Source organism: Morus notabilis, unplaced genomic scaffold, assembly GCF_000414095.1.
Source record: "Morus notabilis unplaced genomic scaffold, ASM41409v2 Scaffold818, whole genome shotgun sequence".
NCBI lineage: Eukaryota > Viridiplantae > Streptophyta > Magnoliopsida > Rosales > Moraceae > Morus > Morus notabilis.
The window spans coordinates 138,697-161,071 of record NW_010358179.1 but is presented as its reverse complement, the minus strand read 5'-3'; the positions used below and the strand labels follow the sequence as shown (position 1 = coordinate 161,071).

The following is a 22,375-nucleotide window of genomic DNA, read 5'->3' as shown; positions in this document are numbered from 1 at the left end:
CTACTGCATAATCACTTGTATCGCACATCAATTCAAAGGGCAACTCCCAATCTGGGGTTACAACAATAAGTGCTGACACAAGTTTCTCTTGGAGAGTAGAGAATGCCCGGTGACACTCTTCACTAAAAACAAAAGAAGTACCTTGCACAAGGAGACTTGAGAGTGGCTTAGAGATCTTAGAAAAATCCTTGATAAATCTTCTATAGAAGCCCGCGTGACTAAGAAAACTTCTTACTCCTTTGACTGATGTTGGTGGCGGTAGCTTTTCTATTGTCTCAATCTTAGCTCGATCAACCTCAATGCCTTTGGAAGAAATCCAGTGGCCCAAAACTATGCATTCACGCACCCTAAAATGACATTTCTCCCAATTTAGCACTAAGTTGGTTTCTTCACATCGGATTAGCACCTGCTTAAGATTGTTAAGGTAATCATCAAATGAATTTCCAACAACATAAAAGTCATCCATAAATACCTCAATTATCTGCTCCACCATGTATGAAAAAATAGCCATCATACACCTTTGAAAAGTGCCTGGAGCGTCACATAATCCAAATGACATTCTTCGAAAAGCAAAAGTGCCATAAGGGCATGTAAATGTGGTATTCTCTTGGTCCTCTGGTGCTATGGCTATTTGATTGTATCTGAAATAACCATCTAGGAAACAGTAGTACTCATGGCCCGCTAATCGATCCAGCATCTGATCAATAAAAGGTAAAGGGAAATGATCCTTTCGCACAGCTTTATTTAACTTCCTGTAATCAATGCAGATTCTTGATCCGGTAACGGTTCTTGTAGGGATCAACTCATTATTTTCATTCTTTACTACAATCATTCCTCCTTTTTTGGGCACTACTTGCACTGGACTTACCCATGAGCTATCTGAGATTGGGTAAATCACTCTTGTATCTAACCATTTTAAAACCTCTTTTCTCACCACCTCTTTCATGGTTGGATTAAGTCTTCATTGTGCTTTAACTGATGGTTTGATATTGTCTTCCAACAGAATGCGATGCATACACATAGATGGGTGAATTCCCTTAATATCTGCCAAAGACCACCCAATTACAGACTTGTGGTCCCTCAGCACTCTCAATAACTTATCTTCTTCTTCAAGAGAGAGTAGCGAGGAGATGATTACCGGTAAAGTTGATGATTCACCAAGATATGCATAACGGAGATGTGCCGGTAATGGTTTTAGTTCGAGACTCGACGGCTTTTCAATTGATAGAACGGGACGTGAAGAGCTTTGTCCCAGGACTTTAAAGTATTTCCTTCTATTTGGCTCAAAGGAGTCCATCCACAGCAAATACTTTATCACCACTTTATCCTCCATGATCGAAGAATCATTTTGTAATAAGCTAGCCTCTAAGGGATCTGATTGACCCACATGGTTAGACACTATAACTTCCACTTCATCGATCCGAAAGCAACTATCACTTACTTCTGGGTATTTTATAGCATTGAAGACATTAAAAATTACCTCTTCTTCTTGTACTCGAAGGCGCAGTTCACCCTTTTGAACGTCAATAAGCGCTCTCCCCGTCGCTAGAAATGGTCTTCCAAGTATGATAGGTATTTCTCTATCTTCCTCCATGTCAAGAACTATGAAATCTGTAGGGAAGATAAACTTGTCGACTTTGACGAGCACATCCTCAATTACTCATCTAGGGTGCTTGATAGAGCGATCTGCCAATTGTAGTGTCACTGTGGTAAGTCTTGCTTCACTTAAACCCAGCTTTTGGAAGATAGATAAAGGCATTAAGTTGATACTTGCACCTAAGTCACATAATGCCTTCTCGAACACATCATTCCCAACTGAACATGGGATGATGAAACTCCTTAGATCTTTGAGTTTCTGGGGCAACTTCCTTTGTAAGATGGAACTCTACTCTTCAATAAGTGCAACTATTTCATAGTCCTCAAGTTTCCTCTTATTTGACAAGATGTATTTCATAAACTTAACATAACTCGGCATTTGTTCTAGAGCTTTAACGAATGGGATATTGATGTGGAGTTTCTTGAATACATCGAGGAATTTAGCAAACTATTGATCTGGCTTGCTTTTCTTCAGGCGTTGAGGAAAGGGAACTTTGAGAAATGGTTCTTGAGGAGGTTATGCTTGATTTTCTGCCTTATCTTCAATATCCTTTTCAGTAGCCTCTTGTGTTTGAGACGACGCCTTCTTCTCATCTTTGTCAGGTTTTGCAATACTTTACCACTTCTCAAGATAACTGCTTTGCAATACTCCTTTCCATCTCTTTTTGGATTCACTTAAGAAGTGCTAGGCAAATTTCCCTGTTGCCTTTCAGAAAACATATTAGCCATTTGACTGATTTGCACCTCTAAGCTTCTGATCTGAGCCAATTGATTCTAAAAATTTGTCCTGGTTTCATTCATAAATTGCGTGTGAGAGGTAGCCAATTTAGCCATTGCATTTTCCAGATTCACCTTCTTCTCTTATGGCGGGTTGCTCTGTTTAGGCTGCAGCACATTCTGATTGTTTCTCCAAGACAAGTTTAGATGATTACGTAATCTGGGATGATATCTATTTGGATAAGGATTATTCTGTTGCCTATTGTAATTCCCCACATATTGATCTTGCTCAATTGGTACATATGCAAAAGGATTGTCAGCTTGACATTCATAACTTCGGTGAGATTCGCTGTAAAATTCACACACTGGAGAGGATGCTTGGATGGCATTAGCTGTCAATTGAGTATTCTGTAATTGTCTGGAAAGAGAGCAATTTGGGCAGTCAAATTAGTGATAGCATCAATCTCATGTAGTCCGGCTGTCTTCTTTGGTATGCTTCTTTCACTAGGTCACTGGTAATTATTGGTTGCCATATCTTCTAGCAACTTATATGCTTCATCTTCGGTTTTCTTCATTAATGCTCCTCCTGCAGATGCATCAATCAGAGTTCTTGTAGTGCCGCTCAACCCATTGTAGAAATTATGGACCTGCATCCATTTAGGTAGACCATGATGAGGATATCTTCTTAGTAACTCCTTGTATCTCTCTCATGCTTTATATAGAGTTTCACCTTTATTTTGAGCAAAATTATTGATCTCGATGCGCATCTTCGCTGTTTTAGCCGGTGGGAAAAACTTAGAAAGGAACTTCTGAACTAAGTCTTCCCAACTAGTGATCGAATTTGGCGACAGTGAGTTCAACCAACTTTTTGCTTTATCTCTCAAAGAGAAAGGAAACAAACGAAGGCGAAGAGCTTCATCATTAACTCCATTGTATTTGATAGTATCGCAAGTCTCCAGAAAATTTGTGATGTGAGCATTAGGATCTTCATTCGGCAATCCATTAAATTGGATCGCTTGAATAATCTGCAACATCACCGACTTCAATTCAAAATTATTCGCCTGAATAGCAAGCCTCTTGATCACTGATTGAACAACGGTTGGTGGCAATGCATAATCTCACAAAACCATTGGCTGATTGACCACAGGTGGATTGTTCACTGATTGATTGTTCGGTGGTATGTTGTTCCCATTTATTTCTCCTTCAGATCAACCATCACTTCTAGCAACTGAATAGCAGCTTCTCTCTTCTTTTTTCAATTTCTTCGACAGGTACGCTCAATTTTTGAATCAAAAGGTAGTAGACTGCTGCTCCCAAACTTTCGCATGCACGTAAATTAAATTCCTGCAGAGCACAAAATAAGAACAAGAAAATAAATAACAAAATAAAATTCAAAGTAAAGCTAGTGTTATTTGGTATCGATATTAGCAAAAACAAAACAATCCCCGGCAACGGCACCAAAAACTTGTTGTGAAAAATCATGACGCAAGTATACGCTATCGCAATAAAGTAATATAATAGTAAATAAGAGTATCGTCCAACAAGGATTGTTGTTTACTAATTACCAAAATTATATTAACCCCAATTTTATTTGAATAATCGAAAAGAGAGTTTATAAAATTAAGTAAAGTAAAACTAAAATAATTAAATAAATTAAACAATGCTAAGCCGTTGAATAAAATTCAATAGATTAAGACTTTAGGATTTCCAATTTCACCAAAATTAATCATGTTCAAATTCCCATAATTCAAGAAAATTAACATTCAATCATATACTGACAGTAATTTCTCTACAGTAATTATTATTCTTTCTCAAGCAACAATAATTTTAATCCAACAAGCAAACTCTATATCTCTGTCAGACTTCTAAACATGTTAAAAATTATTCAGTGCAAGAAATTCAAAAGAATTGCATAAGCATCATAGATATCTCCATCCTATGAACAACTCATGGTATTTCAATTAAGAGCTTATTTAATTATCACATCTCGGTCTCAAATCAAATACAAAATCATGTAATAGTTGGCCAAACAATCACAAGCATTAAGAATAAATTGAAATACTCAACATATATGGATTAAACATCAATTACTTAAAAAGAAGATTGAGAATCTGAACATTCATAATCCGGCTACATCGCAGCCTTAGAAAAAGAAATTAATTCATCTCTAAACAAAATAAATTCCTAAACAAAATCTTAATCATTAGAAAGGAAAGAAAATAATTAGTTTGGAGTTGAATTGAAGCGTCTCCGTCTCCGGATTTTAGCCGTTGTTCTTCTCCGTACTCAATTCTCCTTTCTCTGCTGGAATCTCCTCTCAAAAGTCAGCCGTCACTCCAGCCCAAAAGTTTCCCAAAATTGCCCTACAATCATCTATTTATATGTTTTGGAGCATTATGGTCAAAACGGGTAAATTTTCTCACGATTTGCCTTCAAAACATGTATTTTCTCGCGTCGTAGCGCCGCGGCGTTGATCTCCAAGCGCTGCGGCGCTGTCTATGCAAAATCAGCGTCAACGTCAGTTTTTAGAGCGCTGCAGCGCTGTCATAGGCGCCAAAACGCTACCGGTTCAGTCCAAACGTGTTGGTACCGTAAAAATCAGCGCCAAAACGTTATAAATTGGCGCCTAAATGCTGTGTTTGCTGTCTTTTTCCACCAAAAATTGTTCAAAACCTTCCAAATCATAGACTTTCACCTAACCTTCAAACAAAGAACAAAAACACACATAAAAACTAACAAAAACCTCGAAAACCAATTAGATATCGAGTGTAAAACGATATAAAATGAGCGAGTAAAACTCACTCATCAGTTCTCTTTTTATCGGTCATAGATACAACAGAATTTCCAATATCATTTTTTTGGTTCATTTCAGTCACTGCTGGCCTGTTTTCTTTTATAGCTGAAGCTTTCTCCAGCTTAACATATTCAGTAGCAGAGCTCTTCTCCTCTGCCGAAGAGAAGTCTACTTTTCGCTCCCTTCAGCAATGCATCAGATGCATCGCCATTTGGATAGCTATCATCGTCCGAGTTCAGAAACTCCTGAAAGTAATATCCATAAACTTAAAATACTGAAGACTTCATCTTAAGGTCACAAAATAAGTACACAAAAAAGATTGAAAGAGTACACAGAGATTATTAATAAAGTTAAAAAAAGAAAAAAAAAACATATAAATATATATGGGGTGTGGTTTTAATGGTTACTTTAATAGATGGGTATCATTGTTTTAGTCATAAAATATTGATCCTATGTTGTAATAAATTGGATAGTTGATTAAAAAATTTATTGCAAGTAATGAAATTGGATTCTTATCACGTCACGTCATCAAATTGCTATATCTAATGGGTGACCATTGATGGAGACGTAACCATTAAAAATTGGCATATAATTTATGTTGCTCTCTCTAACAACGCAGAAAAAGTAATATATACATAAATATATATATATATATATATATATATATTAGCTGCCAATAGCTTCAGATATTTCTGATCATGAGGACCATACAACACTAGCTTCGAATTTGATTTAAAGAAGGATAAAGAAAGAAACAAAAACTATTTATCCAAGAGACAAATACAAGTAAAACACGAATAAAATTTAGTTGCAGACGTCAGACTAAATAAATAAGACAATACCTCAGGTACGCTCATCCGAAAAGCCCATTTCTTCTGTGGATGATAGGCAACAGAGTTTTGTGCAGCAGGAACAAAAGTTTCTGGACCACTTACAGCATCCTTTTTTGGCGGTGTAGAATCTTCATGATTCACCTTTTGGTTCCTAGAATCTATACCACTCACTTTAGCAGTATATTTGTCATCATCAGCTGTACGAGGCATACCAAAGCTAGTGTCCTGCTTCATCTTAATTGCCTCAGATACGACATCAGAACTGTGCGGTACTGGTGCAAATGAACTTGAAGCCACAGTGGATCCAAATTCAAATTCAGGTGCAACTGGTGCTGTAGAAGTTTCCGAAACTGGTGCAGCAGCAGTTAAAGTCGTAGATGATACAAACTTAACAGGCTCAGCTGGTGCTGAAGAAGTTTCTGAAATTGGTGCAACTGCAGTTGAATCCGTAGAGAGCTTAAGCAGAGATGCAGCGGATGATGAAGACGTTTCTGAAACTGGAGCAGCTGCTGTTGAAGGAGTGGAGGACCCAAATTTAGATACAGATGCAGCTAGTCCTGAAGGAGCTGGAGTTGAAGTAGAGAGACAGCTATTGCTGGAGGCAGGCGTAGGGGTAGTAGCAGTCATTATGCTGGCAGTATCGCTACCATCGTTTGTGAAAAGCGAGCTAGTGGAGGAGTTTTGACTTGTCAAATTACTGAAAACAACCGGGTTGCTGGAAGCTGAAGCAGAGGACCCATTTTTCAAACTAACACCACCAGGTGTTTCCCCAAAGGAGTGTGTACTTGATGTTGATGCTGCTGATGGAAGCACAGTTTCAGGTGTCTTGATGAAGTCTCCAGCATTTGAATTATTCTTATTATCAGCTTTATCTAGTTCAGACAACTTCAATATGCTATCCGTTGCACCACCTGCTACTGCAAATAAACTGCACATGAAGCAGTAAGCAAAAAGATAAATTTTTAGACAGTCTTTAAGCCACAACTCAGCACTGAACAATAATAAAAAGATAAAACACAAAAACCTTTTATCTTGTCCACAATATGACTCCTGTTCCTTTGTTTCATCCACAACATTAGTTTCCAGCTCTATTTTCTCTGTCTGCAAATCAAACCCAGAGAAAAAAAAAATTAAAGAAAAAAGATACCATCTTCAAAAACCACCCAAGAGTTTTTTTAGCTTCACTTCACTGGACTAAATATATTACGAAACAATACACACACACACACACACACACAAAAACATCAAAAAACAAACGACGTCCTTAAGAACATGAAACATCTAATCGAAAACCACGAAAAGGCAAAACTAGTAAACTACACCACACTGACGTCCAAAAAATACCAAAGAACTCTCAGATTCCCATCTTCCAAGTATCAAAGCAATTGTTATCAGAAAGACGATACACCTCTAATTGTCTTAAGGTGTCCAACAAAAGAGCATGCTTATGCTGAAGAGCCTTCATCGCCTTCATCTGGTTTTGAAGCTCCGAGGTTTCCGAAAGCATAATAGATTCACAGTCCTTGATGACTGCCTCCCCAATGCCCTCCTGCTGCAACCTTAATCTCAGCTTCTCCGTCACAACCGCAATGTCTTCCGAAGGCCGAAAATCACTGCTTGTCAAGACTCGACGGAAAACATCCTTAGCAGCTACAAGTGCTTCTATCCACACAGCTCTGTCTTCTCTGGACATACAACGCAAGTGAAGAATCTTCGTCCAAGTGAATATCGAAAGCCTCTTGTCATCCGCTTTACTCGTTCGTATTAAAGAATCCTGAAACGCCACTTACAGATTTTAAAAATTCAAAATATATATATATAGAGAGAGAGAGAGAGGGCCGTTTTTTGGGAGTTTTCTAATAACTGCCTAAGTTTTATAAAACTAGGGAAATGTATTTTTTTTTTTTTGGTTTTATTTTATAGTCTATCACCAATTTATTTAACTGGTGAATCACTGATTAATTATAGTAATTATTGATTAACTCAATAGTTTTTTATTATTAATTAATACCAGTTAATAAACCAAAATCAGTAAGTAATTAATAAAAAAAAGGAAAAAAAATAAAAGCGGGCAAAATGATGAAAAGCGATTGACTTTGATTTCAGACCTTCAAATGAACTTCGCCGAAAGGCTTGCAAGGCCTAGCTGAGTCGCCGACGAGCCGATTGCCACTCCAATTCGCCTTCTTCATGTACAGCAACGAGTCCTCTCCGATCACTCTAAGGCTCTTCTCTCTCGCCGGACTCATCAGAATCTTGTCCGGTCCGTGAACCTTGTAATACGAAAGGACGCCATCTTCGAGCACGAACCACCGCGACCTCCATCCCTTGCAGTAATTCACCCACTTGTAAAGAATCCCGACGACTCTCCCGGTCGATCGAGACCGGAGCAGTGAAGCACAGATGATTCATCGGAATAACCACCACCAACAACAACGAACCATCCAAACGACGCCGATCACGAGAATACCTGTCCCGCAGCTAGACCATTGCAATCGAGAAGCTTCTAGAGACAAATCATTCAAGTCGGACTCTTAACGGAAAATGAAGAACCCGGTCGGAGCGAGTTGTGGAACTGGCTGGCGAAACGGAACGTTCTAGAAAATGATACAATGATCGCAAACGAAACGAGAACTCAAATTGAAACCAAATTGAAAAGACGAGCAAAAGAAAAACTCTACACTCTGCAGATTTTTTCTCACTCAACTCACTCACTTAAAAAGAACATATTTCCTCCCCCAGTGAAAATTTTTTGCAGTTAAAGACTTAAGACTTAAGTCACTGCTTGATTTTTTCTCACTCAACTCACTCACTTAAAAAGAACATATTTCCTCCCCAAGTGAAAATTTTTTGCAGTTAAGACTTAAGACTTAAGTCACTGCTCAGTCAACATGAGATGAAGCTAAGCTGCGGTATTTAATTTTTTGTTCCACTTATACCCCTTTTTTGTTGTTACTTTATTATCTGCTTTGGCCTTTCAAGTGAAAATTTTTTGCAGTTAAGACTTAAGACTTAAGTCACTGCTCAGTCAACATGAGATGAAGCTAAGCTGCGGTATTTAATTTTTTGTTCCACTTATACCCCTTTTTTGTTGTTACTTTATTATCTGCTTTTGCCTTTTTTTCTTTTGGCTCGATTATCTTTTTGGCTTTTGCTGGTCCTCGTGAGGACTTTCTAGATTGGAACGTGCTATTTTACTTTAATATTGAGAATAATTATTTTTAACTCTTAAATTAATTTTTAAAGGTTAAATTTATATAAATCCATATTAAAAATTTAAAAAACGTCATATAAAATTATTCTTATTATAAATTTGACTATTAAAAAATTAATTTAACATTATAAATATAATCTCTATAAATAGAGTAAAATAATTTGTTTCATACTTACAAATTAAGAAAAGAAATCAATGAGAAGAAGAAAAGGAATGACCGGTACTTACCATCTAGGGGTGATTGTCATCTTCTTCTTCTTTTTAATTGGCTTGAGGGCCCATTATAACTTAATTTAATTTGATCGAATGGATATTTTTTAAAAAGTTGTAGTATTCTTTTGGGTTTAACATAAATATCATATTCATTTTCTCTGAGAAAAAGAATACTATTGTCCTAACATTTTAGAGCTAGGTAATAAAATGTTAGGTAATTAGATTAAATACTGTCATGGAGACTTTGAATGATAACTCTTACCCCTCATATTAACATCATAAATTTTGCAGCCCCCTACATATTTCTAAACATTAAATCTTCTCAAAATCGTGTAAAAAAAAAAATTAAAAGACTTATATACCATAACAATAGAGGTTTTTGTTTCTCATACCAACATACCCCGCCAAAGAATTCTCATGATATTATTGAAACTTGTTATTGCCATGTTAGTTTTATTAAACTAATCAAAACATTGACCTCGTACGAAAAGTAAAATGTCAAGTTGGTTCTGTGGTGATGTATCCGCATTTTTGGTCAAGGAATTATTAAATTTTAGACGTTTAGTTTATGAATTTAGAATCATAATTTAAAATTATTTTTAATTTACATGTATTTTTTATAAAAATAATATTATAATGAATCACAAATTATAATTTAAATTATAACATAAATACACTAACAAAACGTAAAATAAAATAGTCTCCTACCTCAATTGCAAGCAAAAATATAAATATACACTAAAATATTAACAGATATTCTCGCCTCACTTTTAAAGGAAAAAAAAAAAGGAATTTAATTACAAAGACAGGAAACCAAAAATCACAGAAAGGTGAACCTGATGATGTGTCAATTGTCATGTCCACTAAAAAGAGTGACAACAAAGACGCTTTCATAGACATGCATAGTGTTAAAACAAAACAAAAAAAAAAAATACAATAAAAAATGGTCACGTGCGAGGTTGGATAACTTCTCAGAGGAAGTGGGTAGGGCTGTTCATGGATTAGATTGGTGCGGGATAAGATTTTTTTTCCCCTGTCTCATAGGGTGCGGGTTACACATATTTAGCCTCAACGATATTAGAATTTTTTCACAACCCAACGATGTTCGGGTTGGGTTGGGGCAGTGCGGGGTGGGTTGGGTGGTCGGTTTTAACATTCAAAAAATTAAAGACTTAAAGTTCAACCTAACATTCAAAGTTCAATCTAACATTCAAAGTTCATAATCAAATAGAAATAGCAACCATTCTTATGAGTCCATCTAACATCAAACATGTAGCAAAGCAGTCCACCCAACATCAAATATAAAGCAAACATAAATTAGTCTACACTCATAAATTAGTCTTAACATAAAGCAAACATAGATGCTTAATTCAAATCCATCTAAAGCAAGCATTGCAACATCAACAATCCTTATCAGTCCACACCCATAGGCTCCTCAATGGTTATAGTAGGACATGAAGTTGAGTTATCTACAAGAGAAATAAAAATAGCTTAAGTAATAATTTGGATAGTTAGTTTAGATATGTGTTGTGCGGGTTGGGTTGCGGGTTGTTATGGGCTCAACCCACAACCCGCCCCAAACACTTCGGGCCAGAGCTATAATGGGCCGAAAATTAAAAAATAATGCTGCAGGTTACTTTTTTCGGGTTGGGTTGGGGCGGTGCGGGGTGGGTTTGCGGGTTGTTCGGGTTTATAAACACCCCTAGAAGTGGGTGTGTGGGCAAAAATAAAATGCATTGGTGGAGAGTTTGATAAAAAATAATGTAAGGAAGTTTACAAAATTATTATATGAAAGTTATATTCTACATCGGTAATTCACATAAATAGGGGTAATCTTTGAGAGATAAAAGCAGCTAATTATATTTTAGTATTATGAAAAAGAGCTAATCAAAATAAAAGTAGAGGATTAAAAAAAAATAATTGACTAATTAAAAAAATAAATAAAGAAAAAAAGTAGTTTTTAGTGAGTTTGCTTCGTACGTCTATATATGCATCCATGTAAGAACATTTGAGAGGAAAGACCATTGATCTCCGTGTAAACTTTGTGCAAGGAAAAGAAGTGAATTGAGTATATTACGAGTGAAAGTTGAAAAAAAAAATAAAAGAAAATTGTCAGAAAAAGGGAAAGAAAGGTTAAAAAAAAAAAAAAGTGTGGTTGCACTTCTATCTAGTTCTTTGTGTTTTCTCTCATGATGTATCTCTATCTTTTTTTATAAATTCCTTTCTAAACTCTCCCTTGCACCGAAATGTCATCTTCAGAGAAGAAGTTCATTTGTCAGCGTTGATCAGATTCACGCTTCAGGTTGGGTTGCAAATTCTGAACGCAGTAAAAAATTATTACGAGGTTGTAAAATTTAGAACCTCCAAAAAGAGAATTGTAAGTTTTAAAACTCTATAAAATCACGAGGTTACAAGAATCAGAACCTCCAAAAAAATCAAGAGTTACAAGTTTTGGAATTCTAAAAAAAAAAAATCATGAGATTGCAAGATTTAGAACCTCTAAAAAAAATCAAAATAGAGTTGTAAGTTTTAAAACTCTACAAAATCATGAGGTTGCAAGATTTAGAACCTCTAAAAAAAATCTAAATAGAGTTATAAGTTTTAAAACTCTACAAAATCATGAGATTGTAAGAATTATAACCTCAAAAAAAAGGGTCTGAACGTTATAATGCAGCCTAAAAAAATATATGTATGTGTAAATATGTATATATGTGATGAATCTGACCATAATAGTGCAGTTTAAATTTTGAATGATAACTCTTACCCTTTGTATTAACATCATAAATTTTGCAACCCTATCCCTATCGAATATTTCTAAACTTTAAATCTTCTCGAAATCACATTAAAAACAATTAAAAGACTTTTATACCATAACGATAGAGGTTTTTGTTTCTCATACCAACATACCCTACCAAAGAATTCTCATGATATTATTGAAACTTGTTATTGCCATGTTAGTTTTATTAAACTAATCAAAGCATTGACCTCGTACGAAAAGTAAAATGTCAAGTTAGTTACATGTGGTGATGAATCCGCATTTCTGGTCAAGGACACATGAATTTCAAAGAGTTGGAGTAATAGAGTAGTCTCCTACCTCAATTGCAAGCAAAAATATAAATATACACTAAAGTATTAGCAGATATTCTCGCCTCACTTTTACAGGGGAAAAAAAATGAATTTAATTACAAAGCCAGGAAACCAAAAATCACAGAAAGGTGAACCCGATGATGTGTCAATTGTCATGCCCACTGAAAAGAGTAACAACAAAGACGCTTTCATAGACATGCATAGCATACCCGTTTTCTTTTTTATGTTACAAATACAAGAGAAGTACACAAGAAGAGTCTGATAGTACAATTTGCCCAAACAGGAAGCTCTCACCTACTTGTACTAATACATGCCAAGAAAAACATAAATCGTTCTTAGGACTACAGAAAAGATACAAAATTGTGAAAACTTAATCCTACATTGCGACCGTAATTATCCCTCCGACAAAAAGGAACAAATATAAAAGATAGAAAAATTTAAAAGGGAGGCTAACAGATTTTCTTTTGTGTTGAACCTTTATAAAAGGTTTTGATTATACCTTTAAGGGGCGAAATCGCGCAATTCAAGACCACACAGCAATCTCATGACTCTGATCTTGCACAGCAGTACTTATTTTGCCAATCGCAATTTCCCGAGAAATTAAATGAGGAAAGCAATTCGAAATCAATCTTTTTACTTCTTCCGCTGCTTGTGTTTAACCTTTACGTATTTTCTATTGGACTTGTCAACACCACTGCCGTTACTGCCCATTGAGAAGTTGCCTTCAACTAAGCCAAGGCTACCGGAAGCCTGAAACAGAGAAGGGTTCTGTGGGTTTGCTATATTTGGTTGACTTGCAAATTGGAATGGATTAACTACTGAGGAAGCCGCTGATCCAAATACAAAGCTGGAAGGAGAAGGGGATACAGCTACAGGTTGTTGTCCAAATACTGGTGTTGTGGGACCTGATGCCTGAACAGTATCCTCAGCCATGCTGTCCTCCATATTCATTTGATCATTGTTACTCGAGGGCGCACCAAATGAGATTGTAGGATTAAGGTTTCCAAACACAGGTTGTGTTGTAGTAGTTGAAGATGAATTGAATGGGAAAAGGGAACCTGAGGATGCACCATTAGATGATCCAAACATCGTAGGTGCAGCAGAAGCTGTTGTTGCGCCAAACACCGCAGGCGAACTGTTAGCAGCTACACTGGGAGCTGAAGATAGTCCAAAGGAAAACACAGTTGACGGTGAACTGTTAGTAGCAGCACTAGAAGTTGATAATCCAAAGGAAAGCCCAGTTGATGGTGAACTGTTAGCAGCACTAGAAGAAAAAGATGCTCCAAAAGGAAACCCAGTTGATGGTGAACTGCTACTGGCAGCATTGGTGGCTGAGGATGCATTAAAGGAGAACCCAGTTGATGGTGAACTGCCAGTGGCAGTAGAGGCTGAGGATGCTCCAAAGGAAAACCCAGTCGATGGTGAAGAGTTGAAACTAAACACAGGCGATTTTGGAGTTTGGTTCCAACTGGAACCGAACACACTAGGCGTACTGCTACTGCTGGAGCTAACGGAATTGGCATCTGCCAAGGAAGAAGAAGAGCCAAGACCAGGAGTAGTTCCTGAACTAAAATGCTTAGCAGGAAAAGTTGAACCAAAGGGTGAACTGCCAGATGCAAAAGTTGTACTTCCAGCCAAAGCAAATGTTGGAGAGGATGCTAACGACCCAAATTGGAGCGGTATGCTCTGGCTGAAGCTTCCAACCCCAGTTGCAGCAGGCGAAGTCTGAATACCAGATGCGGATTCACTGACAGTAGCAAAAGAAGTAGAACCCTGAGATTGGTTAGCAGAAGTTGAAGCAGCAGCGCTAGCAGTTAATCCAAAAAGTGTACTTGCTGTGCTAGTTGTAGCAGCTGCTGCACTACTTGAATTACCAAAGCTGGTGTCCTGCTTTATCTTAGTTGCCTCAGATACTACATCAGAAGTTTGTGAAAGCAGTGCAAATGCATTTGAAGCCACGGAGGATCCAAATTTAGATACCGGTGCACCTGGTGCTGAAGAAGTTTCCGAAACTGGTGCAGCTGCAGTTGAAGTCGTAGGTGACACAAACTTAACCGGCTCAGCTGGTGCTGAAGAAGTTTCTGAAACTGGCGCAACTGCAGTTGAACCTGAAGAGAACTTAAACACAGATGCAGCCGATGCTGAAGACGTTTCGGAAACTGGAGCAGCTGCAGTTGAAGGTTTGGAGGACCCAAATTTGACTACAGGTGCAGCTGGTCCTGAAAGAGCTGGAGTTGAGGTAGAGAGACTGCTACTACCGGCGGCAGATGTGAGGGAATTGCTACCACTGTTTGTGAAAACCAAGCTAGTAGAGGAGTTTTGATTTGTCAAATTACCAAAAACTTCAGGGTTGCTGGAAGCTGAAGCAGAGGACCCATTTTTCAAACTAAAATCACCGGGTGGTGTTTTGCCAAAGGAGAGTATACTTGTACTTGATGTTGATGCTGCCAATGAAGGCATAGTTTCAGGTGTCCTGAAAAAGACTCCAGCATTTGGATTATTCTTATTGTCAGCTTTATCTGGTTCAGACAACTTCAGTACACCATCTGTTGCACCACCTGCTACCGCAAATAAGCTGCACGTGAAGCAGTAAGCAAAGAGATAAATCTTTTAGACGGTCTTTAATCCACATCTGAGCACTCAACAATAATAATAAGATAAAATACATACAAATACATTTTGGGGAATCCTAAAATATATCATGTATATAATATATTGCAGAAAAGATCATCTTCTCATACATTGTAATCTGTAACATACATGAAGTCATAACCATCTATTATTTTAGCATCCCACAACACCCAGTCAAACAATGAAAAACAAAACCACCGAATATACCGCATGAAAGTCTGTTTGCAACAAACAATGCATCGTATTAAAAACAAAGGTAAGACTAGAAATGCAAAGCTATAGCCTACAAACATCAAAAATCAAAAACAGACTATGCTGCAACCACAATACAAAACCTGATAATAGAAGCACTGCAAAATAATATCACGAGATTTGATCTAAAGGCTCTTAAATATAACATGTCAACAACAGTGGAGAGATTCTATCTCATAACAAACATTAGCATGTAAGCATTTCATGAGCAGATAGCAACCATAGGTAGCCCAAAACAAGATTAAGAAAAGGGACTACATGCTAAACAAGAAGAGTCACAAGAAGTGTGAATCATGTATTAGTTTAAAAGAAAATGAAGATAGAATGAGCGTTTTTATTATTTACTTACTTGCTTGAGGTTTCACGCGTCAGGTCTGAAGAGGTACCCAATGGACTGAGTATAGGAGAAGAAGTACTTTTAAGGCCACCGCTGAATATAGGAGTAGCAGCACTTGTATCTTTTGTTGGAGCAATTTTATCGCCAATGTTAAATGTAGGAGAAACATACGACTCCTTCGGGAAAGTAGCTCCATCAGTTGCTAATGTCGACCCAGTACTTGTGACTGTGGGCATGACAGTCATGCTGGGAGATGATGTACTCTGGAATATCAGATTTGTGCTCTTTTCAGCGGTCATAGATCCAGCAGAATTTCCCATGTCATGTTTTCGGTTCATTTCAGACATTGCAGACCTCATTTCAGTCATAGCTGAAGCTTTCTCCAGCTTTACATGCTCGGTAGCAGTGCTCTTTCTCTCTGCCAAAGAGAAGTTCACTTTTTCTCTCCCCTCAGCCAATGCATCAGAAGCATCGCCATTTGGATAGCTATCATCATCCAAGTCCAGAAAATCCTGCAAGCAATATCCATAAACTTAAAATTACTGAAGAGTGGAGATAAAAGAAGTACATAAGAAAGACTGAAAAAAGTACTCAAAAAGATTATCAATAAAGTTAAACCAAAAAATATATATATAATCAATTTATGTTGCTTTCTCTAGCAATGCTGCAAAAAGAAAAAAAGAAAAAAAGAAGAAAATTGTTAGCTGGCAATAGCTTCATGGAGTTGTTTCTGATTATAAGGACTATACAAGACTAATTTCAAATTGGATTTGGAGGAGGATAAAGATTTAAAAAAAAAAAAAAAAAAAAAAAATCCCTATTGATTCAAGACACAAATAAAAGTAAAACACGAAGAAGACTAGTTGCAGCCAAGAGACTAAATAAACAAGACAATACCTCAGGTGCGCTCATCTGAAAAGCCCGTTTCTTCTGTGGAGGATAGGCAACAGAGTTTTGTGCAGCAGGAACAAAAGTTTCAGGACTACGTACAGCATCCTTTTTTGGCAGTGTAGAATCTTCACCATTCATCTTTTGGTTCCTCGAATCTATACCATTCATTTTAGCAGTAAACTTGTCATCCGCTGAAACAAGCTTCAATGGACCATTTTCTTTAACCTTGTCTTCCTTTTGGGAAGTGAATTCTCGAGCATCAGGTATTATCTTGTTAAGTAAACCTTCCATTTTTTTATTATCCTGGACATCACCCAGAAATTTCGATGAATTAACATTCTCAAGGCTTTTCAGAGCCTGTCCACGTAGCATAGATGGTGACAGTTTACTGGGTGATTTATCCATCAAAGCAAGTACCTTGGACTCCGATGATTTGTCTTTTGGTGAGACCAACTTATCAAGTTGCTGCAATATTTTTGAAGCCATCTCACTGGACTTGGTGGGAACAGTTGTATAAGGCATACTGTTATCCCCATTTTCAGTTGATGGTTTATTGGAATTCCGGACAGGTTCACCAAATGGTACCGGCTTTGATATTGAAGGAGCAGCCTCAATACGAAGTCCGGTTCTAGATGAAGAAAGAGGGCTACCAGAGACAGCCAAGCTCAAACCTCTTGAAGATAGAAGGTTGGGTTTCTGACGAATTCTACGTATAGCGCCAAAGGACCCAATGTCATTGTCCATAACTGAACTTCTGCGTTTTAAAGCCTGCACAGAAATTTAAACATAAAAAAAATAAATAAAAACCAATGATATTAGGTTTAAGGATATAAAAGTAGCATTTATTGAGGTCTAGATGGTGTACCCCTTGTTTAGATATAGATGTTAGACTTTGATCCTGTACATGTTGGGACGATGATGATGGACCAGCATAAACATCAACCGCATTCTCAACAGCCTGAAATGTAATCAGACCAATGTAAGGATCTAAATCATAAGTAACTGGAAAATCAGACAGCAAAAAATAAAATAAGGAATGACGAACAAACAAAAAAAACAAAAACCTAAACCTTGAGAGTAGTATTTGGGCGAACTCGGGAATATGGTGTTCGCGCCATACTGTAGATAGCAGATCTGCCTCTAGATCTTGGGGTAATAATACCATTTTCTCGAGCCTCATGGCCTGAAGTCCTTGGCACAAGAGGTGTAATGGGTACCTTTGGAGGAGAAGTTAGATTGCGTGTGTATATTGCGCTTGAATTCTCCTTAAATGGTTGACTTCGAAATCCTAGCATTGACGGGGAAGTGGGCCTTTTATGCATGTAAGATTTAGCAAGCTCCACAAGATCTGTAGGAGAAGCAACATCCCCCTCAAGGACCTGGAGGCATTAATCATTATTACTGATAAGCATGAAAAGATTGCAAGAAAAATCAGAGTTCTCTCTTAATTGTGGAGTATCCCACATTACCGACAAAATAGCTTAAAAATATGAACCGAGCAAGAAAAAAAAACAAAAAGTAGATAATCATACAGTTGAACTGACGACAGGAGTTGAAACAAGCTGACTCTCCGACCAATTTTCAGGGGCGGGAGTTTTAAGAAATCCCTCACTCTCTATCCTATTTCCTGGGGCAAGGGTCTTAGGAAATCCCTTCAATCTATCAGCAGATGCCAATGGCTTTAAAGGAACTACTTCAGACCTTTTCTCTTGATCTTCAATCACTACATCAACAGTTCTTGAATGTAGTAGAGCTGTCAAACGATCAATCTCAGATCTGCAGGGAGATTGATATCGATACAAACACCATCAACATCAAAACAAGATCAGTTCAAAAAAATTATAATCTCTGTTATACCATCGAATTACATAAGCATTGAGCTTAACAAATAAAGGGCCAACTGGGGATGCAAAACCTTAGAAGAATTTATCCTAATCTAATCCAAGTACAACAACAATCAGCCAAGACCTTAACCATACAGTTTTACCTTTTCCTTAGAAACAAACTAATAAAAGGAGTTCCAGACCTCAATATGAATCCTCGTCAGTTTTTAAGTTGTTTTACATTTTTTGTTCCTTTGGAGTTTGGATAAGAGAGAAACGAACATTGCATTGACATAAGAAGGAAAAAATTCCCTTTTACAAGTTACCTAAGAAACGCTACCAGCAATAAGTGCATGAGCAAGAATATTTTATGGTGGAAGACCGATTATACAAAGTAAAAAGGTAGTACTTCCAGAACAAGACTAATAACTATTTAAATAAAATATAAAAGAAAAACAACTTACCTGGTAAAGGTTTTTTGCTTTAAAATTTGCTCAAGCTCAGTCAACTTGCCTCCACTAACACTATTACTTGGACCATCACTTAGATCAACAATCTGTTTTTGTGCCCCATGGAAATCCTTGTAAACAAAAAATAATAAATGAAGCATGCAACAGGGGTACATGAATAAAATACTAATACAAAGAAAAACCTAAAATATAACAGGGAATAACAGAAACAAACTGACTGGAAATTATTCTGCCAGATACGATAACACTTTTTTTTAAGGCCCAAGAACACAGATTGAAATAAAAGGGAATTGCTACTTTTACCTTATATTATAAAAACTATTTTTCATAATGATGTTAGTAAACATCTTACGCTATGAACTTGGTCAATTCAAAACATAAAGCGAACAAAAATGCCAAGATCACATCCTCTTAAAAGACATGCAGTCATATACATAACTTGATAAAATTCCTAAAAGTGCCTTAATGGTCTTGGGAAAAACATAATAAAGAGGCCTGCAAGGTTTTTCAAATGAGTGTGTAAAATTATGATTTTCCTTCACTTCTAGTTCTACTTCAAACCCAACACAATCTAACAGAAATACCATGCCAAGGCTGCTAAAACATATAGCTAAATGTAAACTGTGCACCATGTGCCTTAAACAAAGAGAACCTTGAACAGATATAATAACAATAATAACAGAATATAATAATAATAATAATAATAATAACAACAACAATAACAATAACAATAATAATAACAACAACAACAACAACAACACTAATAAAGCATATAAATATAGGTAGCAACTTACTGTGGCAACTGCTTCTTGTTGTTTATCCCTTTTGTCGCTGTTTTCCACTGGAAAATAAAAGAAATTTGCAAGACAAGCAATCAGTAATTGCAATTTAGACATTTGAGAAGCACACATAAATAATAAAAGGCAAAAATCTTTACGAGTAAAACTAAAAAGTAATCTACAAAAGCAAGTACTATGTATGAGTATAACTAGCAACTAATCTACAATTAAAAGATGTTATAAAAACTGGTAAGTGGCAACTACTATAACATGCAACTTGAATTGCAAAAACAACGATAATTTGGGAAAAGGAAAAAAATGCATGAGTTCTTTGAATCTTAATCTTAATTTTCAAAAGCGGCTATAACCATATGAAAGAACACCAGTCTGTCATTTCTAAATTAGTGATCTGGAGATAGGTGAGAATTTTGTCAATTAACGAGCGGGTGTCATCTTAATAATTGACCTGGATGAATGTGAAAAGCTGCTTTGTTAATTTCTAACAAGAATGGAGGCTGTGTTCTAGCAGTGGTTAGACTTACAAAGATGCAATACTCTTTTCTGGAACATGACAATAGGCATACGCCATTATGTATTTTTTTACTTTTATGATTTGGGTCCTTATCACTACTTGAAATTAAAGATAACATATAAGCTTATGCAGCCGTCAGAGATGACACTCGTATGCTTAAATATTGTCCCATAACTAACAAATCATCACAATGCCCTTAAGTTTCTTCTTAGAAAGGAGGGGCAGGGGCCAGGGGGTGAAAACGCCAGTGAAACAGCGGAACTTTGTTTTCCAAATCCTCGCATAAAATCCAATACTAACGAGAAGTTGACCAGTCCTAAAACACTTCCGATTATCCTTGGAAGTAAATTTCCGCATAATTCATTTAAGGGGAATGAGAGGAGCTTTTAAGATATAGATTCTAATAAGTTCCACTAGTGCATCACGCAACAGAAAAAAGGCTATAAAATATTTTTTTTTTAAAAATAGTTTGTGTTTCTAGCTAGAGATCCAAATGCCCAATTACATGAATTCACGTATAATTACAGGGGAAACATTAAAACAAAAAAAAGACAATAATGGTAAATGAATCATATTTCTCTCTCTTGTTCAGCTAATTATTCCAGTGCATTATCATGCTGGGCACAAGCAATTAGACGTGTTCCAGCAAGAAAAAATGCAGATGCAGTCGTTACAGCACAAAACCCTAGCTCCCTCTCCCGTCATAAACAAACTTGTCTCAAGTCTAAATTAAGCTACTTTAGCATCAATTTATAATATAACCAACACCAAGAACCGAATTTCTTAGCTCAGGAACAAATTCTATTTCTGCAAACAGTAAAATCAGAAACAAAAAACAACTCCAAATTTAAACCCCCCCCCCCCCCATTTCGTCCAAACCCTAACAGCATAACCAATCAAATTCACCACACAAAAAAAAAAAAAAAACCTAAATACAAATTTCCTAAAGACGAACAAAAACGAAATGGAGAAAAGAAAGAAAAAGAAAGAACCTGGCGATGGCGGGTGCGGCGGGGGGAGGCGTTTTCTAAAAACGGTGGAGAAGAGTCGATGGGCGCTGGAGGAGATAAGCCTCTGCGCAGGATCGACGAGCTTCGAGAGCCAACCGCCGTTAGGGTTCCGAAAAGCCGTCGGCGGGCGATCATACGGCGTCGTATGGGTGGTCCTCCTGAACGGCCTCTTCCGGAACTTCCCTCCCGCGCCGCCCAATCCCCCCCCGCCTTCGTAAGGCTGCTGCTTTGGCTCCTCGCGCGCCGTCGCCATGGGAGAGGAGGAGAGAGAGAGAGAGAGAGCGAAAGCGAATGGCCCCTAGGGTTTGAGGTCGGACGGGGTGGAGAGAGAAAACGGTGGAAGAGAGAGAAAGAAGAAAGTGCGACAATAGCAAATTAGGGTTTTTAATTACAGAGAGAGAGACGGAGGAAAAAGAAAGGAGGGAATATAATATTTGGGGAAAATAAAAAAATAAATAATAAATAAAAAACAATACATGTGGGAGATATTGCGATTGTTATTGATGGCACTTTTTTTTTTTTTTAATCTTTTTATTCCATTTTTTTTAAATATTTTAAATATTTCTTGTATATTTTGAAAGAAAATTGAGTAAATATTGTCCGAGAAAAATTAGAATTTTATCCCTACTGATCATAAGAAGTAAACTTTTTCTTAATTAGGAAAAATGAGGGACCTTTTTATACGTATATGTACATAACGGATACCGTATTTTTTTAGTATTTCTGGTAGATTTGGGGAGAAATTGGAGTAAACATTGTTAACAAATAGGATCTTTTTCCATTTTCCTGGAAATATACCGATCATGAGAAATTAGTTTTTTTTTAAAACACAGATAATTCAATTAAATAATTCAAGTATGCCCTCAAAAAACACAGATAATTCAAGTATTCCTTTTGCAATAACATGGCCAATTGTATTTTGTTTTTCCAAAAAAAAAAAAGAGGTGGCCCACATCTAGTGATCATTATTTAATCAGGTCCATCATTTTTGTTGATTTTGATTTAATTAAATAATGCACTCAAGAATTTGGGAATTTTCACGTAGAGTTTCTTTTTTTTTTTTTTTTTTTTTTTTACTTTTCTCTAAAGTTATAAATGGTACATTTTTGTGTAACAAATTCTGTTCTGAGTATGTTATTGTTGTCTTGTTCGTTTTTGGGTTAAAGTTAGATAAGTTCAGAATCAAGACCAACAAC

The 22,375-nt window shown here is 36.7% G+C and overlaps 2 protein-coding genes and 1 non-coding gene across 3 annotated transcripts; 1 reads left to right on the top strand and 2 right to left on the bottom strand.

Annotated features, from left to right (window-relative positions):
• The first annotated feature begins 2,976 nt into the window (after positions 1-2,976).
• Positions 2,977-3,080, top strand: LOC112090432. Its single transcript, XR_002901647.1, has one exon. It is a non-coding gene; the product is annotated as a small nucleolar RNA R71 (small nucleolar RNA).
• A 1,445-nt stretch (positions 3,081-4,525) lies between these two features.
• Positions 4,526-8,297, bottom strand: LOC21395784 (mucin-5AC). The gene is made up of 5 exons (XM_024161706.1): positions 8,049-8,297; positions 7,349-7,714; positions 6,965-7,041; positions 5,950-6,868; positions 4,526-5,352 (listed from the first exon to the last, which is right to left on the bottom strand). Exons 1-5 carry the CDS (start codon positions 8,187-8,189, stop codon positions 5,239-5,241), a joined length of 1,617 nt encoding a protein of 538 aa, XP_024017474.1. The 5' UTR covers positions 8,190-8,297; the 3' UTR covers positions 4,526-5,238.
• A 4,286-nt stretch (positions 8,298-12,583) lies between these two features.
• Positions 12,584-21,552, bottom strand: LOC21395783 (nuclear pore complex protein NUP1). Its single transcript, XM_024161687.1, has 9 exons — positions 21,162-21,552; positions 19,653-19,699; positions 18,853-18,968; positions 18,098-18,341; positions 17,636-17,944; positions 17,431-17,523; positions 16,572-17,333; positions 15,687-16,186; positions 12,584-15,029 (listed from the first exon to the last, which is right to left on the bottom strand). Exons 1-9 carry the CDS (start codon positions 21,430-21,432, stop codon positions 13,088-13,090), a joined length of 4,284 nt encoding a protein of 1,427 aa, XP_024017455.1. The 5' UTR covers positions 21,433-21,552; the 3' UTR covers positions 12,584-13,087.
• Between the last annotated feature and the right edge of the window lie 823 nt (positions 21,553-22,375).

What these genes read in the sequence shown, in the direction of transcription:
- LOC21395784 (XM_024161706.1), bottom strand. Translation starts at nt 8,189, where the DNA reads ATGAGTCCGGCGAGAGAGAAGAGCCTTAGAGTGATCGGAGAGGACTCG. An exon ending in TCGGCGAAGTTCATTTGAAG is followed by an intron (nt 7,715 to 8,048) that starts GTCTGAAATCAA and finishes GTGGCGTTTCAG; the next exon opens with GATTCTTTAATACGAACGAG. An exon ending in ACACCTTAAGACAATTAGAG is followed by an intron (nt 7,042 to 7,348) that starts GTGTATCGTCTT and finishes TTTGATTTGCAG; the next exon opens with ACAGAGAAAATAGAGCTGGA.
- LOC21395783 (XM_024161687.1), bottom strand. Translation starts at nt 21,432, where the DNA reads ATGGCGACGGCGCGCGAGGAGCCAAAGCAGCAGCCTTACGAAGGCGGG. An exon ending in GCCGCACCCGCCATCGCCAG is followed by an intron (nt 19,700 to 21,161) that starts GTTCTTTCTTTT and finishes TTTATTTTCCAG; the next exon opens with TGGAAAACAGCGACAAAAGG. An exon ending in CTCCTGTCGTCAGTTCAACT is followed by an intron (nt 17,945 to 18,097) that starts GTATGATTATCT and finishes TAATGCCTCCAG; the next exon opens with GTCCTTGAGGGGGATGTTGC.